At 37.0% G+C, this 17,017-nt stretch overlaps 1 protein-coding gene across 2 annotated transcripts in view; it reads right to left on the reverse strand.

Moving 5' to 3' along the window:
- Nucleotides 1-17,017, reverse strand: part of LOC149811867 (FAD-dependent oxidoreductase family protein) — a 138,139-nt gene that overhangs the window by 4,431 nt on the left and 116,691 nt on the right. The window contains exons 7-8 of one of the 2 annotated variants that reach the window (XM_089992724.1): nucleotides 3,143-3,301; nucleotides 2,207-2,295 (exon numbers count right to left, since the gene is read on the reverse strand). In XM_089992724.1, the coding sequence (XP_089848850.1) occupies nucleotides 2,207-2,295; nucleotides 3,143-3,301 (248 nt within the window). The remainder of the gene's footprint in view (nucleotides 1-2,206; nucleotides 2,296-3,142; nucleotides 3,302-17,017) is intronic. The other variant, XM_089992725.1, reaches the window with a different exon arrangement.

A 17,017-nucleotide genomic window follows, 5' to 3' on the forward strand; every position in this document is an offset into this window, starting at 1 on the left:
TGAATGATAAGTGTAAGATCCCTTGTGGTTGGTTGAGTTATCCAATGGGGAGTTGAATTGTAAAGGCCTCGGGTCTATGGGATTATTTCCGCACTTGTTTAAAAAAAAAAAATTTTACATTTTTAAGGTGTATGAGTTGGGTCGTTACAAATGATATCTCATACAAGGATGGAAAACAAGAAAATGCCATGGAAATGAGAAAGGTTTGCCACACATGAATAAAATAACAAAATAGAAGAACCTTAAGAGCATCAGATGTTATTTTCCTTGTGAATGTAAATGCTCCTCAATAGTTCATGAAACTTGGACAGGTTATCAGACATATTTGTCGTGAGACTGCTATTTAAAATTACATTTACCTACAACATTCATGATGACTAGGCACATATCGCAAGGTAATTGTGCGATATCGTGTATTTTTCTACCATGTTAAATTCTAAGATTTTAGAAAATTTGACTAAGTGTTGGTAAAATGATAAAATCATTGATTTTAGATGGCGTCAACTGAGTCTAGGCGTATCCCATGATTTATTTACAAGACCAAACGAGCAAATTAAGAATTAGTAGAACTTTTTATTTTTGACTTTTAAAATTGAACGAAATTCGAGTTAAATTCAGGCAAAATTTAGGTAATATATCATTAGATGCGTCTCAAAATTCTGAATACATTAATATTTTGTTTTTCTAAATTCGGGCTACGGTTGGCCCGAAAATCACATTTTTAAAAAAAATGACCCACCTCAACGTGACTAGTTCTACTAGATTGGATCAAATCCGATCTGATCCGTTGGATCCAAGTTGATATGGATATGGACCCAGTCTAAGACCCATATTAATTAAAATTTTATCCAGTCTGTGATTTATATAGATATTTGATATAGATGTGGATCTTGAATCGAGATTAAGATCCAAAATCCAATTCCAACTAATTTAAAGTTTTAAATTCAATATAAAAGTTTAACTGAGTGAATTTTCAAGTTAAAAAGACTCCCAAAAGGGTGAGATACCCTCTGGAATTTTATGAAATTTTATTATTTAATAAATAATTAATTATATATTAAAAATTAATTAATTCCAAAAAATTATTTTGGATTCTACGTTTGTGGAACTCTACCTATTATTTAAGGATTCTAGAGGGAGGCGTCACCCTCTAGACAATCCCAAGTGGGCTAAAAATAATTAAGTAGAATAAAATAAAATAACAAATGGATAAAAAGTAGTTAAAAAGGAAAGAGGTGTGGTTAGAGATAGAGTTCTACATTAGAAGAACTCTATCTTATATCCAAATGAGCACTCTAGAGGGGCGTCACCCTCTAGAGGAGCTCATTCATTATTTAAGAGTAAAAAAAAATAGAAGAGAGAAAGAAAGAGAGAGAGAGAGAGAGAGAAACTCGTGGGAGAGGAGAAAGAAAGGAAAGAAGGAAGAAGAAAAAGGAGAAGGATGTCCTTCCGTTCCGACCATCCGCCAAAATTTTTTACTCTATTTTCATCTTCAATTTATGGTACGGGTTCCTCTCTTAATTCGAATGGGAAGAAACACTCTAAATCCAGTTTATGTGAGATTGGAATACAAAAATATATATGTATATATACATAACGTCGATTATGTATATATATACATATATATATGGGTCGATTTTCCCTTTCTTTTTTTTCAGATTATATATATATATATATATATATATATATATATATTCAGCCATTTGTTTCCTTTTGGCATGTACACGACTTTTGATTTCGTGCTTATAATTTTCATGTTTTAAAGCTGAATCTGATGTGCGAGTTATTTTCCAGCATAGTTCTTAGTTGTAAATATGTTCTACATATTTTTTTAAAAACTCTTAAATTTAATCCGCCACTGTCCATGTAGACAGATTTGTCCGACTGTGTATGTGGATAGATCGAGACAGATTTGCCCGATTGTACATGTGGACAGATCTACTGATTTTCATAAGTGCGCAGATCTGGACTAGATCTGTTGATTTTCTTGTGTGCACGCAAAGCGAATCAAACTTATTGCAAGGCCTAATATATATAAAAGTGAGGATCGGCCAGCTTTTGAATGTACATCTATTTAAACATACAATTACCATAAAATGAACAATTGAAACTGTCTCAAGTAACAGAAAGTCTTATTCTGAACTGCAACAAAATAACATGTGGAACAGTAGAACAATGAACTTCAGAATATAAAAAGAATAATTACCATGGATAGTCCTCCTCCTTCATGTCCTGTAGCAAGGATCATATTTGGCAAGCCAGGAACAGGTCCAATGATTGGTCTCCCATCATGCACTACAAGTTTAAATGCCATCTTTCAACCAGCTGTTATGATCATAATTTAAACTTAAATACTAAAGGCATGTTTCACTTAGGCATTATTAACGATGGTTTTATAACCTAGATTTTTCCAAAACCAGCCCTCACTCCCCCCTCCCCCCCCCAAAAAAAAAAAACATTATTTCACTGAAAGGAGTGGTGAAGGGGGTTTAGATATCTCCTCTAGTCCCCTTCCATTTTACATCTCTTTTCTGACCGACCACTGTACAGCTAAGATACAAGCAGATGGCGGTCAGAAAATGTAGGAAAGGTGCTGAGGCAATACTATCTCCACCATTTTTCAGCCATTGGATGGCAGAAAATGGCTGCACATTTGGCTGATTGTCTAAACATTTACCAGCACTCAATGGCTAGAAGAAGACTGGAATAGTTATGTTCATGTCAAACACCGCCAGCCACTTTCTAGACATTAAGCAGCTGAAAAGTTATAGTTAAGCATGACAACAATCCAAGTTTTGTCATCCAAACAACTCAAAACCCAAGTTTCGGTGAACCTGGATTTACCAAGAACATGGTTTTTCTCAAAAACCAAAATGACCATAACCTGGGTTTAGGGGGTGTGAAATGCCCTCTAAAAAATTGATGGCAGCAATGAATCTGCATCATGGAAAACCTGCAAAATGCAGGTTTATGATGGGCCCAAACATCATACTGCAATCTTAGCCTTCTATTTACACAAAGGCCTTTGGGTTCCTTACACTAGAGGTGTTCCAAAATTACCAATCATGGTCCATCATACTACAAAAAGCCTTCTCAAATGTAATTTGCAGCTGTAATCTCAAGAGGCCAGAAAGGGACTTACTATAAGGACGAAAGCCTATCCTAATTTTTCTGCTTTTCATCAGGTCCTGATGAGGAAGGTCTCTTAAAGCAGGAAAAAAACTTTGTGCACGGTCTAATATGTAATTCACAATAGATTCATCTATTTGATCATCGAATCCACTGAACTGGCGACTACTTCCTGAAAGATTGTCAAATGGGATGAAACGTTGAGAACAAAATTAGGATGGCATAACACAATATTACTTATCTGAAAATTTATTAGAAGGCATGTAATTTACTTGGGAAAGAAAAAAATCAGTTTACAACAGAGTAGATAAACAGCGACCCATGTTCACTAACTAAATATTTTCAATGACAATGAAAGTGAGATAACTAAGAGGGAATATTTAAAAGAGTCTCAAAGAGTTGAAAAAAAAAATCTCATTCATAATGGACTAAGCTTAAGTGGAGCCCACCTTATTGGTCAAAGCAAACTGAAATACAACATAGTCAGAGAATTACATAGAAGCAAGAAGAATCTTAGATCCTGAACTAATGATATATGAAATCACAAAGGAAAGAGACACTTCAAAAACCACCTATTAGTTTGGACATGGCATGGTTTTGAAACATATTAAGGATTTGATTTCTAATAGAAACAAGGTAATAAAAACAGTGAAAACTGTTAAATTATATATATATATATATATATATATATATATATTCTGCTTTATGTAAACTGAAATACCCATCAAGGGTATTTCAGTCATTTCCTATATGTAATAGGTGTCAGCCTACTGGAGGCTGACTTTCTTTTATTTATTTCTTTATTTTTTTTTGTTGTTCTCCAAAGATCGTGATCGCAAGGAAGGTCTCTTCTCCAACTTCACTCTATTAAAATGGGCGAAAAAGAATTCATGACGGTGGTTGCATTGAAGCTAAATGACTCCAATTATTTGATGTGGGCTGCTGCTATCGATATCAAGGAAAAGAAGTTATGGGGACATGTGAGTGGTACTTCATGTGAACCTAAACTCTCTCACCAAAATTGATGGTGAAGAAGCAAGAGAGAGAACTCAAGGATCATCTCATCAAAGCGGAGAATTGGGAAGCCGAAAATGCCCAAATTCTCTCTTGGTTCCTTAATAGTATGGAACTCAAAATTGCGGCAAGTATAGTTAAATTCAAAAAGGCATGTGAGGCTTGAAGTTTTCTCAAGAAAATGTTTGTGCAAAATGATTTGGCACGAAAGTATTTTCTTCAAGAGAAAATTTGTATGATAAAACAAGGTGATAAGAGTGAGAAATTACTATGGTACTCTCTCACCTCTTTGGGATGAGTTAGCATTACTAGAACCCAAGTGGGATGGTCCTGCTACTAAAATGAGGCAAAAGCAAATCGAGGAAGAATATGTTCTTTTTTGCTATTCGGGTTAAGACCTGAGTTTGAGCAAGTTAGGTATAATATCTTACATAAGACCGAAACTACCTCTATTGATGATGCTCTTGGAGAGATACCAAGCCGAGACCTGACTTGGCATGACTAAAGAAAGTGAAGAGGTTTTTGCCATGTCAAGACCCGGTAACAATGTCAAAGCATATAAACCTTCTCAAATTTGAAAAAATAACAATAGAGGAATGTATAACCATGAAGGAAGAAGAAGATTTATTTGTCATAATTGCCAAAAAGTGGGACACATTAGACCGGATTGTCCCAAGTTCAAAAGAAAGGTAGCAACCGTTGAAGAAACACCACCCAAGAAAAGATGGTGAAGGTAACATGAAGAAAGGAGAACTTAAGGATTCTATTAAACATCTAACGGAAGCACTGCAACTATTCCTTAAGAAATCCACTTCTATTTTTGGTGTCGTTGTGTCTACTTTCTCTCCTTCAGGTATGTTTTATTGAATTCTTGACTCTGGTGCCTCCTTTCATATGACTCTTTTAGAATCCCTAGTATCTGATTGCATAAAGTCCTTTTATGATTCTTGTGTTTCTACGGTCAATGGAACTAATTTAGAAATAAAACTATTGGAACTTTTTCAAATATTTCAAAAAACATTCAAACTCCTAAAGTTATAGTTGTTTTCAAAACTCAATTTAAATTTCTTATCTGTATGGGCACGAGGTTTCCTTCTCATCAAAAAAGTGTTGGGTGCAGGATCGCCAGTTAGAGAAGCTGATGGGGAAAGGACATATGAGGGGAAACCTCTACTACATGGACTTTCTTCATCTTCCTAAAGAATCAGTTTGTAATTTTGTTAAGGAAAAAGATATTTTTGTATGGCATCAAAGATTAGGACATTCTAATATATCTAAGTTAGCTCTTTTTCCTTTTTTTAAAAACTCTTGTTCCAAAGAGTTCACATGTAATGAATGTATTCTTGAAAAAATAAAGAAATTTTCTTTTGGCCCTAGAACTTTTATCTGAACCAAACCTTTTGAACTTGTGCATTCAAATATATAGGGACCGACTCCAGTCATTTCAAAAGAATGTCTCACTATGATATCATGTGTTTTTCCATGATTTTTAAATTCAAAAATTATGAATTTTTAATTAAGTATTTAATGAATATGATAAAATAGTTAGAAAATATCCTTAAATATAGGTGACGTCAGCTGGGTCTGGGTCTGGCCCAGAGCCCACTGACAAGACTTAAATGAGACAATTAATATTTGAAATTTTTTTTGTTTTTAACCTCTAAATTCGAGCGAACTTCAAGTCAAATTAAGGCGAAAATGTAACAACCCCAACTCATACTCCTTGAAAATGCAGAATTTTTTTTTTTTACCCTTGCGGAAACCTTCCCAGAAACCCGGGGCCTTTACAGTTCCACTCCCAATTGGATAAACAATCAACCACAATAGAGCTTACAATTATCATTCATACCAAACCAAACATTTATTAAAATAATAAGTAATAAGTCTAGAGACAATTGCGTAAATGAAATATTCAAAGTGCAATAACAACTAAATGAAATGAAAAGGACATAAAAGTAGAGTCATGTTGTTCATCTGTGATCTGTCTAGCAAGTGTGTGACGCCCGTGATTCTCCTAGAAGTCAGTCGCTTCACTGATCACCTGCGGCTGCGAAAAACCACAGAAAGAGGGGGTCAAAAATCTGAAAAATTTTGCGTACAGATCCCTCTAATGAAAATAAATGAGCATAAAGAACACAGATACGATTTCATGCAATAATTCAGATGAATGCAATTATAACAATTACATAATTCAGGTAAGCACTCATGCAACAGGGAGCATTTATTAAGCATGAAGAAACATTAATCAATAACAAGAATTACCATTTAAGTAAACAGGATATTTAACATACATTAGAAATTAAACATCATGCATCCACCAACATGTAACAATTAAGGGAATAAGTAAATATGCATGTTCTAATGCATAGCAGGAATATGCAAAATTTATGTGCAATGCATAAACACTTTATTATCTTTCTTTAAAGTTTTTCTTTTAATATGCATGCCCTATTAAATGCATACAATTTAAGTTCCTTTTTTTTATTATTGTTGCCCGCGGATACACCAAACAGGTAAAATCCCCGAGGTCAAGTTAGGTTCTCAGGGTAGCTTAACACACAAGTTGTATTTTATTACTGGGTTCCAAACTTAGTCCTCAACCGAAACACCTTTGGAACATTAGATGTAACACTCCGAAATTTTAACCCAAATTTTGAGGATTTTTTTTTATAACAGCGAAAACAAGTAATACTATAAGGTTAAACCTTCTGGAACATTACGGTAGAGAGCAAGCCAACTCATTTATTTCATTCCAATATCGATGAAAATTAACCTCAGAGTTTTAAATGGCATGAGCAAATAAATTATAATAAACCCAAACGATCTCGGGAACAGTAAATCAAAAACCTCGATCGAAGCCCCATCCCGCAGTCGCTCATAAGCTCTATTCTTCACCTAAAAAAACGATAAATTGATAGGAATTAGACTACAACTGTCTAAGTAGGAATTACTGTAATTTTTCTTGCAGGTATATCATGTGTCAAGTAGGTAATGTGGGTGTCGTGTGTGATTTTCAGCATATACAAGAGTAATTAAAGATCTACGCTACGACAGTCAATAATTTATCAGAAGCTAACTGACATGTAACATCATTAACAATATTTAAATATCTCAAAACCACAGATCCAATTGAATGCTAAAAGTAAATGACCACATTTCAAAAATAATTGTGTATGGATACAATTGTAAATCTGTCACTACCTACTCAGATGTGATACCTAAGATCATCTAATTCAAATATTTATCTTTAATTATCTTGCGGGTACACGTGGGCCAAGGCAAGCATTTCAGAAAAGAACATTCGGGGGTATATTATTCAAAGGTATTTTATTAACCTGAACGTTCCAACTGAAACTGAAATCCCAAGAGAGCGGTCAGTGACCGAGAGAACCTCCCAAGGGCCAAACCAAAACAGGATGCATCCCTAACTTCTGCATAAGAACAAAGAGCTACCACCTAGGACACATTGGTAGTCCGGGTCCCCCCCCCCCAACTCTGAGGACTGGGGACCAACGAGTCATTTTCGCTCGAAACAATTAAACACATGTCCCCAGAGTTTTGTATCACCTACCCTCTCCAAGGTAAACCCGAATCTGAATGAGTTAATCTTTTCATTTATTTAAATTACCCAAAGTACAGGGGCATTTCCCCAAACTACCTCCTACTATCATAGTAGTAGGGGTCCCCAACCTTAGTCATATTAACAAGGCATACACATCCCAATTTTTTTTTTCATATTGATTGCACAAACCCACTCAGAGTGCTCCGGTGCCTTTAAACCAGTCAAGCACGAATGCCCCGGTGCCTTTAAACCAGTCGGGCAACAATATTATATTCTCATTTTCATGTGAATTCACAACATAACTTCGATGCTCTATGCATGACCCTCAACACATTGGCTTGACACTCATATCTCCACAACAAACTGGCCCATAGGTTCGGTTACCAGATCATCATTCATCATCATTATTATTATTTATTTATTCTTCACTAGCAAATTGCCACAACGTACCATTAGGTTTTGACTTGTGACATCCCAACACATGGTGGCATGCACTAAAAGCTCTGCCAAACAAGCAGAGACACTGTTGGTGTCCTTTATTGAGCATGCAGTGTAATCTTAGAGATTTGGTAATACAACTATATACCTTTCTCCCAACACATTCGCATTTGAACATTCTAAAAGATATACACTTAATGGGCATTTTGAACATTTTAAGAAATATGCATTTGAACATACTAAATTATGTAGCTGAGTATATAAAATTGAATATCATTTTACCATGCAGCTAAATATGCATCTGAGCATTAGTTTAATATAGCTTTATGTAACAGTGAATAACAACCTAATATGCAGTTAAGTTTGCATTGAATATCATCTTGATATGCAGCTTTGTACGAAGTTGAACATACACTTACTATGCAATTACATGGGCATTGAGCATCTAACTAATATGCAGTTTCATATGGAACCGAACATCCACCTATAGGCATCTAAATAGGAATTTGCATATCAACTGAATATGCAGGTAAATGTTAACTTGAATTTCAACTTAATATGAATCCAACTAGATTCTCATTTATACATGCTTCCAAGATTTTTTCCACAACAGATTACGCATAACAGAAATTTCTAATACCTGAGAATATTCCCTACGCACGCACACAGATCAGAAAGTCTCAACCAGGTATGTATATTCAAAAATAGCAAATGTTTCAATCCATTTCCAAATAATTTTAAGGATCCCACAAAATAAGCATGGTGATTCCTAATCCTAACACATGTTGTTATGAACCTACCGATTTCATTTAACAGAGATCACTAATATCACATACAGGGCTAATCACACTAAATTTCCAGAATCCTATGATGAAACAACAAAATAGATTAACATTGATCCTCCTTTGAGGTCCAATAATAGTATAGCTAGTATGAACATTTTACAGAAATCAACAATTAAGAGAGGTCGACATTTTCAGAGCCACATTTAGCACGCATATATCAAAGAAGTTATTGTTGCTTAATTACATAGAAAAGTCAACAAAATTCTGAGCTATCATGACATTTAAATCAAAATATTTCACCACTATGGTTCATCTGAATTGCAGGCTCCGCTACGACCGCACTTTTGTTTACCTTGTTATTCTTGATCCTAAAAAGCAATATTTTTTATTCTTATGAACAAATCAAGCATGCGATAGTTAAACTTTAAATTCAATAAGTTTAACACATCATGTTCAATGCAATACAGATGACTCCACTGGGATTTCGCAAGATTGAAACAGTGGTCAGCAGACCCACGAGTGTCATTGCTTAGCGGGACATCAAACATAACCAGCCATTAGATGGGGTTCAATGATAAATTAACAATTAGAACATTAACGCAGGAGATTGATAATAGATTTAAATAATTCAATGCTATTTACTGAACAGTGCTTTTGAATAGCGCATACATAACATTCATTCAAGACATGCAACCAATGACTAATTTGCAACATTGATGACAATAAACAAAACAAATTTTTTGTTCAGTCCCATCATAGGAAACATTGATAACACCTGATTGCCAAATACATTTTTCCATTGATCGATAATCTAAACTTATTTATATACTGTGAATTAAATTCAGTCACTTAGAGAAAACAAATACAGATGATTCCAATATTCAGCCTCTTAGAGAAAACAAATACAGATTATTCAAATACAGAAATGTGAAACCCTATAGCAGGAATTGAAAACCTCTCCCCTTTTTACCGAAATACAAAACCTATAACCCTCTTTACAATAACAGTCTGAAACCCCCAAATCGTAGATTTGGGGTTTTCGGTTTAGGGTTGACAGAAACCCCGAATTTGGGGATTTTCCTTTTGGTTGCCCACGCACACACCCGAGCACATTCAATAACCCAAAAAAAAGTCACAACATCCTACCTATTCTGACGAGGGGGAGAAAGCTACCACGATCGAGAGGTTCCTCCGACATCAAAGGCTCTGTTGTCGATAGACAATGGTCGGCTGACGTTGTCGGCGTCGCCGCATGCCGAGCTCGGGCCGAGAGGGAGAGGAACCAAGAAATAGGGAGACAGAGCATGAGGAAGAGAGGAGAGAGCGAGAAGACAGAAACGGGGAGGAGAGGAGAGAGAGGAAGAGAGAGGAGACGGGATTTGTAGGAGGGTGGCCCCCGAAACGGAAGGGCTGTTACCCCCACCCCGGCGGCTGCGCTACCCCTTCCCCCAGCCCCTTTGCAATTTCCCCTCACGGGGGTTCACGAACCCTAACCAACTTCGTTTTATCGGGCAACTCGTATCGGGTTGCCTAATATTACATTTTTTTTTACTTACCGTATATACACGGGGCGCAGTCCGGGTCCAAGACCGAGACCCGGGATCCAACCGTGAGTTGGATCTGAGGTTCACTAGCAGCGTGAATCCACGGATTTGCCTAGAATTTAGATCCGCAGGTTGGATCCATATGGATCCAACCATTAAGGTATATTTTATATATTTGCTATTATATTTCTATTATTATTATTGTTTCTTCCCTAATATATATATATATATATATATATATATATTATACGTACATTTATATATAGATCCCTTATGGATCCTGGATTCAAAATGCGGATTCCAGCCCCAAACTCAGAAAATTACGTATAAATTAACAAAAATTAAGGATATAGGCCCTAACTAGATTTCTTTGGACCCAAATACATTATTATGGGTCCAAGATCCATTGAAATCATAAAACCCTCTTAAGAAATACAAATCTAAGGATCCAAAATTTTCTTTATACTAGGATTTGGACCCATGGATCCAAATTACACTATCGTGGATTCCACGTGACTTATAATGGATCCAAATAAATTTTAATTGGTTCCCTACCCTTTTTACCTCTCCGTTGTTCGGGATCCAAAAGAAATATTGTGGGTCTAAACTTCGCATAAGCTACTACGGATCCCATGAAAGTGTTATAGTTCCGATATATAAATTTTCCTCATAAAAATCGGGTTTCAACATCGTGGATCAACTCCATTCGTCCTGGATCCAATATCCAATATGACTCTGATATGGAGGATCCAATATCAGAGATCCTGTCCATTTAGGTCACCTTGATGGAACCACTCCCGCCCCACTCGAATTTGTTACGAGAGAAGAAAAAGACGACAAAGGAGTAAGTTCAATTGTGTATGTCAAGAATGTAGAGTACCTCAACTGAGAAAGGAAAGATCAGTCAGTGGTTGCATACATCACTTCCACCTTGTCCAAAGAGGTCCTTTTTATAATTCCCGACAATTGTACTGCTCTACAACTCTGAGAAAAATTGGTTCAAACATACTCACAAGTTTCGCAGGCGAGAATGGTTTTTCTCAAGAGGGAATTTCAGATGTTGAAGAAAGATTCCATGACCATCATGGAATATCTTAACAAGATGAAGACTATCACAGACCAACTTGCAGTTATAGGATGTGCGGTGAGTGACAGCGATATGGCACAACAGACTCTGAGTGGATTGGGATCCGACTACAATATGAGCGTCACTTCACTATTGTGTCTCCCTGCACTTCCTACCTTTGATGAGTTGCGAGCAAAATTGATTCAGTATGAGATGACCCTGAAAGGGTTCTCTGAGGAATCTCACATTCACACAAATTCTCAGGAAGTTTTTGCCACAGGAGTGACTTATGGTAGAGGACGAGGACGAGGAGGACAAGGGCGAAGTAGACACGCAGGGCGTGGTCTGCTTCTCACTCCAAATATGTCAGCTCATGCGCAGGGGTCAAGATCCATTCCTACCTGCTTCCTTTGTAACAAAAATGGGCATATCAAGGCGAATTGTTGGCATAATCCAGAGAATAAAGGAAAGGGTCCACAGACAGAAAACAAAAAGAAGTTCTCAAGTAGTGGAGAGATTAAAGATCTGCTGATATCTGCCTTGTCAGAGTTGAAATTGAAGCAGAGTGATGAAGGCACCTGGTTTGTCGACTCAGGGGCAGCGACTCATGTGACAGGTGATGCAGGTAAGATTTCTAATCGCATTCCTTATTTTGGAAAAAGTAAGATTGTCACTGGAGATGGATCCCACCATCCTGTTTCTCATGTTGGAAAAACTGTCATTCTCATGTCATATTCCACTCTTACTCTTTCTGACGTCCTTCATGCTCCTGACATTAAGAAAAATATTGTCTCTGTTTCCAAACTTATTGATGATAATAATGCTTCAGTTGAATTCACTCCCTTCTCTGTGCAGGTCAAGGACCTACGCGCGAGGGAAACATTCGTTGAAGGAAAGAGACGAAGCAATATGTACGGCTTTGAAGAAGCTCCTTGTCATGTTGTTCGCCCTGTTCACCTGAATTCAAAGCCGCCTTCATTAGAGCCGTGTTCATCCTCTTCTGCTAATGTTTTTAGTATTTCTGAATGTAATAAGTCATTCTTATGGCATAGTCGATTAGGACATTGTGGGAGTCATTTCATTGAGAAACTTGTATCTAATAATCTCATTCCAAAAGAAAGTCTAAATAGGGATGAAAACAATCACAAATGTTCCAGTTGTCTTTCCTGCAAGAGCCATGTATTGCCTTTTCATTCCATTAATAAGAGAGCTTCAAAACCTTTTGAGATAATTTGTTCTGATGTATAGGGACCCGCCCCAGTTGTCTCTGGATCTGGGAGCAAATACTATCTAATATTTGTTGATATCTATACTCGATACACTTAGATATATTTCATAAAAAATAAGTCGGAAGTCTTCTCTTTATTTCAAAATTTTCTTTCCCTTGTCAAAAATCAATTTTCTGAGTCTATTCAATTTTTCCAATGTGATGGAGGTGGGGAATTCTCATCCCGTGATTTTATTTCTTTTCTTCAAAATAACGGAATAGGAAGAAGGGTGTCCTGTCCTCACACCCCTTAACAAAATGGAATTGCTGAACGAAAACACAAGCATATCGTTGAAAGTGCCATGAGTATGCTTCATGACAGCAATCTTCTCATCAACCTATGGACAGAAGCTTTTCATTCTGTCGTGCATGTGATAAATAGACTGCCTATAATTATTCTGAAAAATAAGTCTCCTTATCACTGTCTTTTTTGAACTCATCCTAGTTATTATGATCTGCGTGTTTTTGGATGTGTTTGCTATGTGCATATCGATCAGTCCCTAAGAAACAAGTTTCAAGACAAGGCTCAAAAGTGCAGATTTGTGGGATATGCAGATGACTACAAAGGATATAGGTGTTATGATCCCACCAACAAACGCATCAGAATCTCAAGAAATGTTGTCTTTGATGAACAAAATTTTGACCACGGAACTGACACAACGAATATGTCAACTGAAATTTACTATCCTTGGCTGAGTTCAGAACTTTTTGTTGGGTCCAATGAAACATGTTCCTCAGATTGCGTGCAACAAGAAGAAGAGGTATTTGAGAACACTGGGACGTCGGGGTCACAGAATGCAGAGGAAGTACCGGGTAGATACAAAGGCATTGTCTATTCCAGACAGAGACCGACAACATCAAGCCATTCAGATCATGTCTCAGTCGTCAATCCTACTCCTTCTCATACCCTTGCAGTCAGAAAATCAAACCGCATATGACATCCTATTGACAGGTGGGTTAGTTATAACAACTTCTTCTTGGATTTTCAATTGTTTTTAACTGCCATCAATAAGGACGAAGAACCCATCATGTATTATCAGGCAGCAGCTTCTATGAAATGGGTAGAAGCCATGAACGATGAAATGCAAGCCTTGCATGAATGTGGAACATGGGAAGTTGTTCCCAGACCACCTGACAAAAATGTTGTCGGATGCAAATGGGTCTATAAAATCAAGTACAAGCCAAATGGAACCATTGAACAATATAAGCCAAGGATTGTAGCAAAAGGATTCACTCAAGAAGCAGGGCAAGACTATGATGAGACTTTTAGTCCGGTTGTAAGAATGGGAACGATTCGAATTATCATTTCCGTGGTTGTTGAACATGGATGGAAGTTGAGTCAGCTTGATGTAAAAAATGCATTCTTACATGGGGATTTAAAGGAGGAAGTATACATGGAACAACCTCCTGGATATCAAGAACAAAATTGTAAAACCCATGTATGCAGGCTAAAAAGAGCCATCTACGGCCTGAAGCAAGCATCTCGCTCTTGGTTTGATAGCTTCTCATCAGAGATTCAGAAACATGGATTTTCACGTTCCATGCTGGACCACTCATTATTTATCTTTAAAAGTCAGTCTGTGACCACTTTATTATTAATTTATGTCGATGATATTATCACCACAGGAAACTCTGCGGACCACATCCAAGAAATAAAAGACTTATTAGGTCAAAGGTTCAAAATGAAAGATCTTGGAGTTCTACGCTATTTCCTTGGTGTAGAAGTTGATAATCAGACTCATGGATTGACACTCACTCAACACAAGTACACCGTAGATGTTCTCAGCAAGGCAGGCATGAAAGACTGCAAACCTCTAGGAACTCCGAGCATACTTCATCAAAAACTTAGCGCTCATGATGGGGATCTGTGTGATGACCCCACCAGGTATCGCAGCATAATAGGAATGTTACAATACCTCACATTCACTAGACCTGATATTGTTTATTCAGTCAATCAAGTGTCTCAATTTATGCATGTGCCACGTACTGGACATATGGAAGCGGTCAAGAGGATCCTTAGATATCTGAAAGGGACTATTGGGGATAGATTGATATATTTACCACAGTCATATGGCCAAAACGAGTACGAAATTACTGTATATTGTGATGCAGACTGGGCAAGAGATCCTGACGAAAGAAGATCTACATAAGGATATTGTGCCTTCATTGAAAGAAATTTAGTCTCTTAGAGCAGTAGAAAAGAAAAAGCTATCGATAGATCAAGCACTGAGGCTGAATATAGATTCATGGTTGTTGCCACTGCCGAAGTCACATGGATCAGGCATCTTCTAACTGAAGTAGGAGAAACGATCTCCCACACTACCTTGCTCTGTGACAATCAAAGTGCTATCAATATGTCATTCAATCCAGTACATCACAGTCGTGCCAAGCACATTGAGATCGACCAACACTTTGTGAGACAGAAGGTTGAAAAAAAAAAAGATTGAGCCTGAGTTTGTCAGTACTGAAAGACAGGTTGCAGACATATTTACCAAAGGGTTAACCAAGGATCGCTTTTGGATGCTTAAAAGCAAGTTGTTCATTGTCCAAAACCATGATCAACTTGAGGGGGGGTGAAGAAGGTGCAGGATCCGAAACCCGATCCATGTAAAGAAGATCCATGTAACTTTCTTTTAGTTATCGGGTCTGGATACACCAGACCCAGACCCATAGTGTAATATAAACTTAAATACACATTTAGGTCACGATTTCTTTTACAGAAATCGTGACAGCCGCAATCTCTCTCTCTCTCTCTCTCTCTCTCTCTCTCTCTCTCTCTCTCTCTCTCTCTCTCTCTCAATACAGGGGCGGAAGGAAAACTTACACTGTGCACCACCCATCACAGGCTGCCAAGAACTGGCAGTCAGCCGAGGTCCACTCGACTGGCTGGCTGCCAGCCATCCCCAAACAACCGTTGGTTTCCAAAGGTTTTATTTAAATATCACTCTATATTTATTTTTTTTTGTACATACTGCTGCCCATGGAGATCAACACTAGCATGAAGGAAACACATATCAATCCTCCATGACTGCAAAATAAATTCTGTTTAAGGATGAAAGAAACATACACAGAAATTTATTTTGAAAAGATCAAAGAATCAGGGACCAATCCATAGAAATCGATCATCATCGAAACGAACACGAAATCATACTTTTATTACCAATGAAAATTCTGTTTTAACATAGAAATAGACATGTACAGAAATTTTTGTTTAAAAACGTAAGAAAATAACTATCAATGCACCCATGGAAGAGGATTTGTGAAGCCTCTTCCATGCATATGAGGATGTTCATCCATGTTTCCTCATATTATATGGATTTCCATTAAAATATTGCATGGAAATCTCACCCATATTCAATACCTCATTCGATTCAAGAGAGGAGACACATACCTTTGCAAAAATCGAAGGAAAATTGGGGTTGAGGTGCAAAAACGTGAGTACCTCTCTCTCTCTCTCTCTCTCTCTCTCTCTCTCTCTCTCTCTCTCTCTCTCTCTCTTTTGTTTAAGCCAAGAGGGAGGTGATGCCCTCCCCCTTCTCCAGCCCCTTCTAGATGGGCTGGAGAAAAGAGTTTCCTCTTTTGAGGATTCTCACCTTCCCTTTTCCAAAATTCTCAAAACTCTCCTCTTTGGATTTTTTCCAAGTTTCTAAATTTTTTATCAGTTCTTTCTAAAACTTACTCTAGCCTTCTTAGGCATGCACAAAGACTCCATTTAGAAGTCCTTCTCAACCCTAATTAAAATTCGGAATTAATAAAAAGTAATTAATTAATTAATTAATTATTAAATATTAATTAATTAATAATTATCTAAAAGCTTCCAAAAATAGCCAAATTAACCCACAAGGCTCCCTAACCTTATTAAACCCCAAATTAAAGCTCTATATTGAAGTTAAAGCTGAAAAAACGTGGGGCTTGGATTTGGATCCGGATCTAGATCCAAAAATCCAAACTCATACCCAAACGAAAATGGATCAATAACTGGATTAAATCCAGATTTAAGTAGGTCTTAAATAAGACCCAAATTCATATTAGTTCGGATCATAGGCCTTGGATCCAATCCGATCCAACTCCGGATCCATATCGACAAATTGCTCAATTTTCAAAAAAAAAAAACGTGATTTTTGGGCCAACCAGAACTTGAATTGAGAAAAATAAAATAGTATCGCGCTCAGAATTCCGAGACGCATCCAATGATATATTACACGAATACCA

This window comes from Nuphar pumila, chromosome 17 (genome assembly GCF_984573655.1).
Source record: "Nuphar pumila chromosome 17, dmNupPumi1.hap1.1, whole genome shotgun sequence".
NCBI classification, from domain to species: Eukaryota; Viridiplantae; Streptophyta; class Magnoliopsida; order Nymphaeales; family Nymphaeaceae; genus Nuphar; species Nuphar pumila.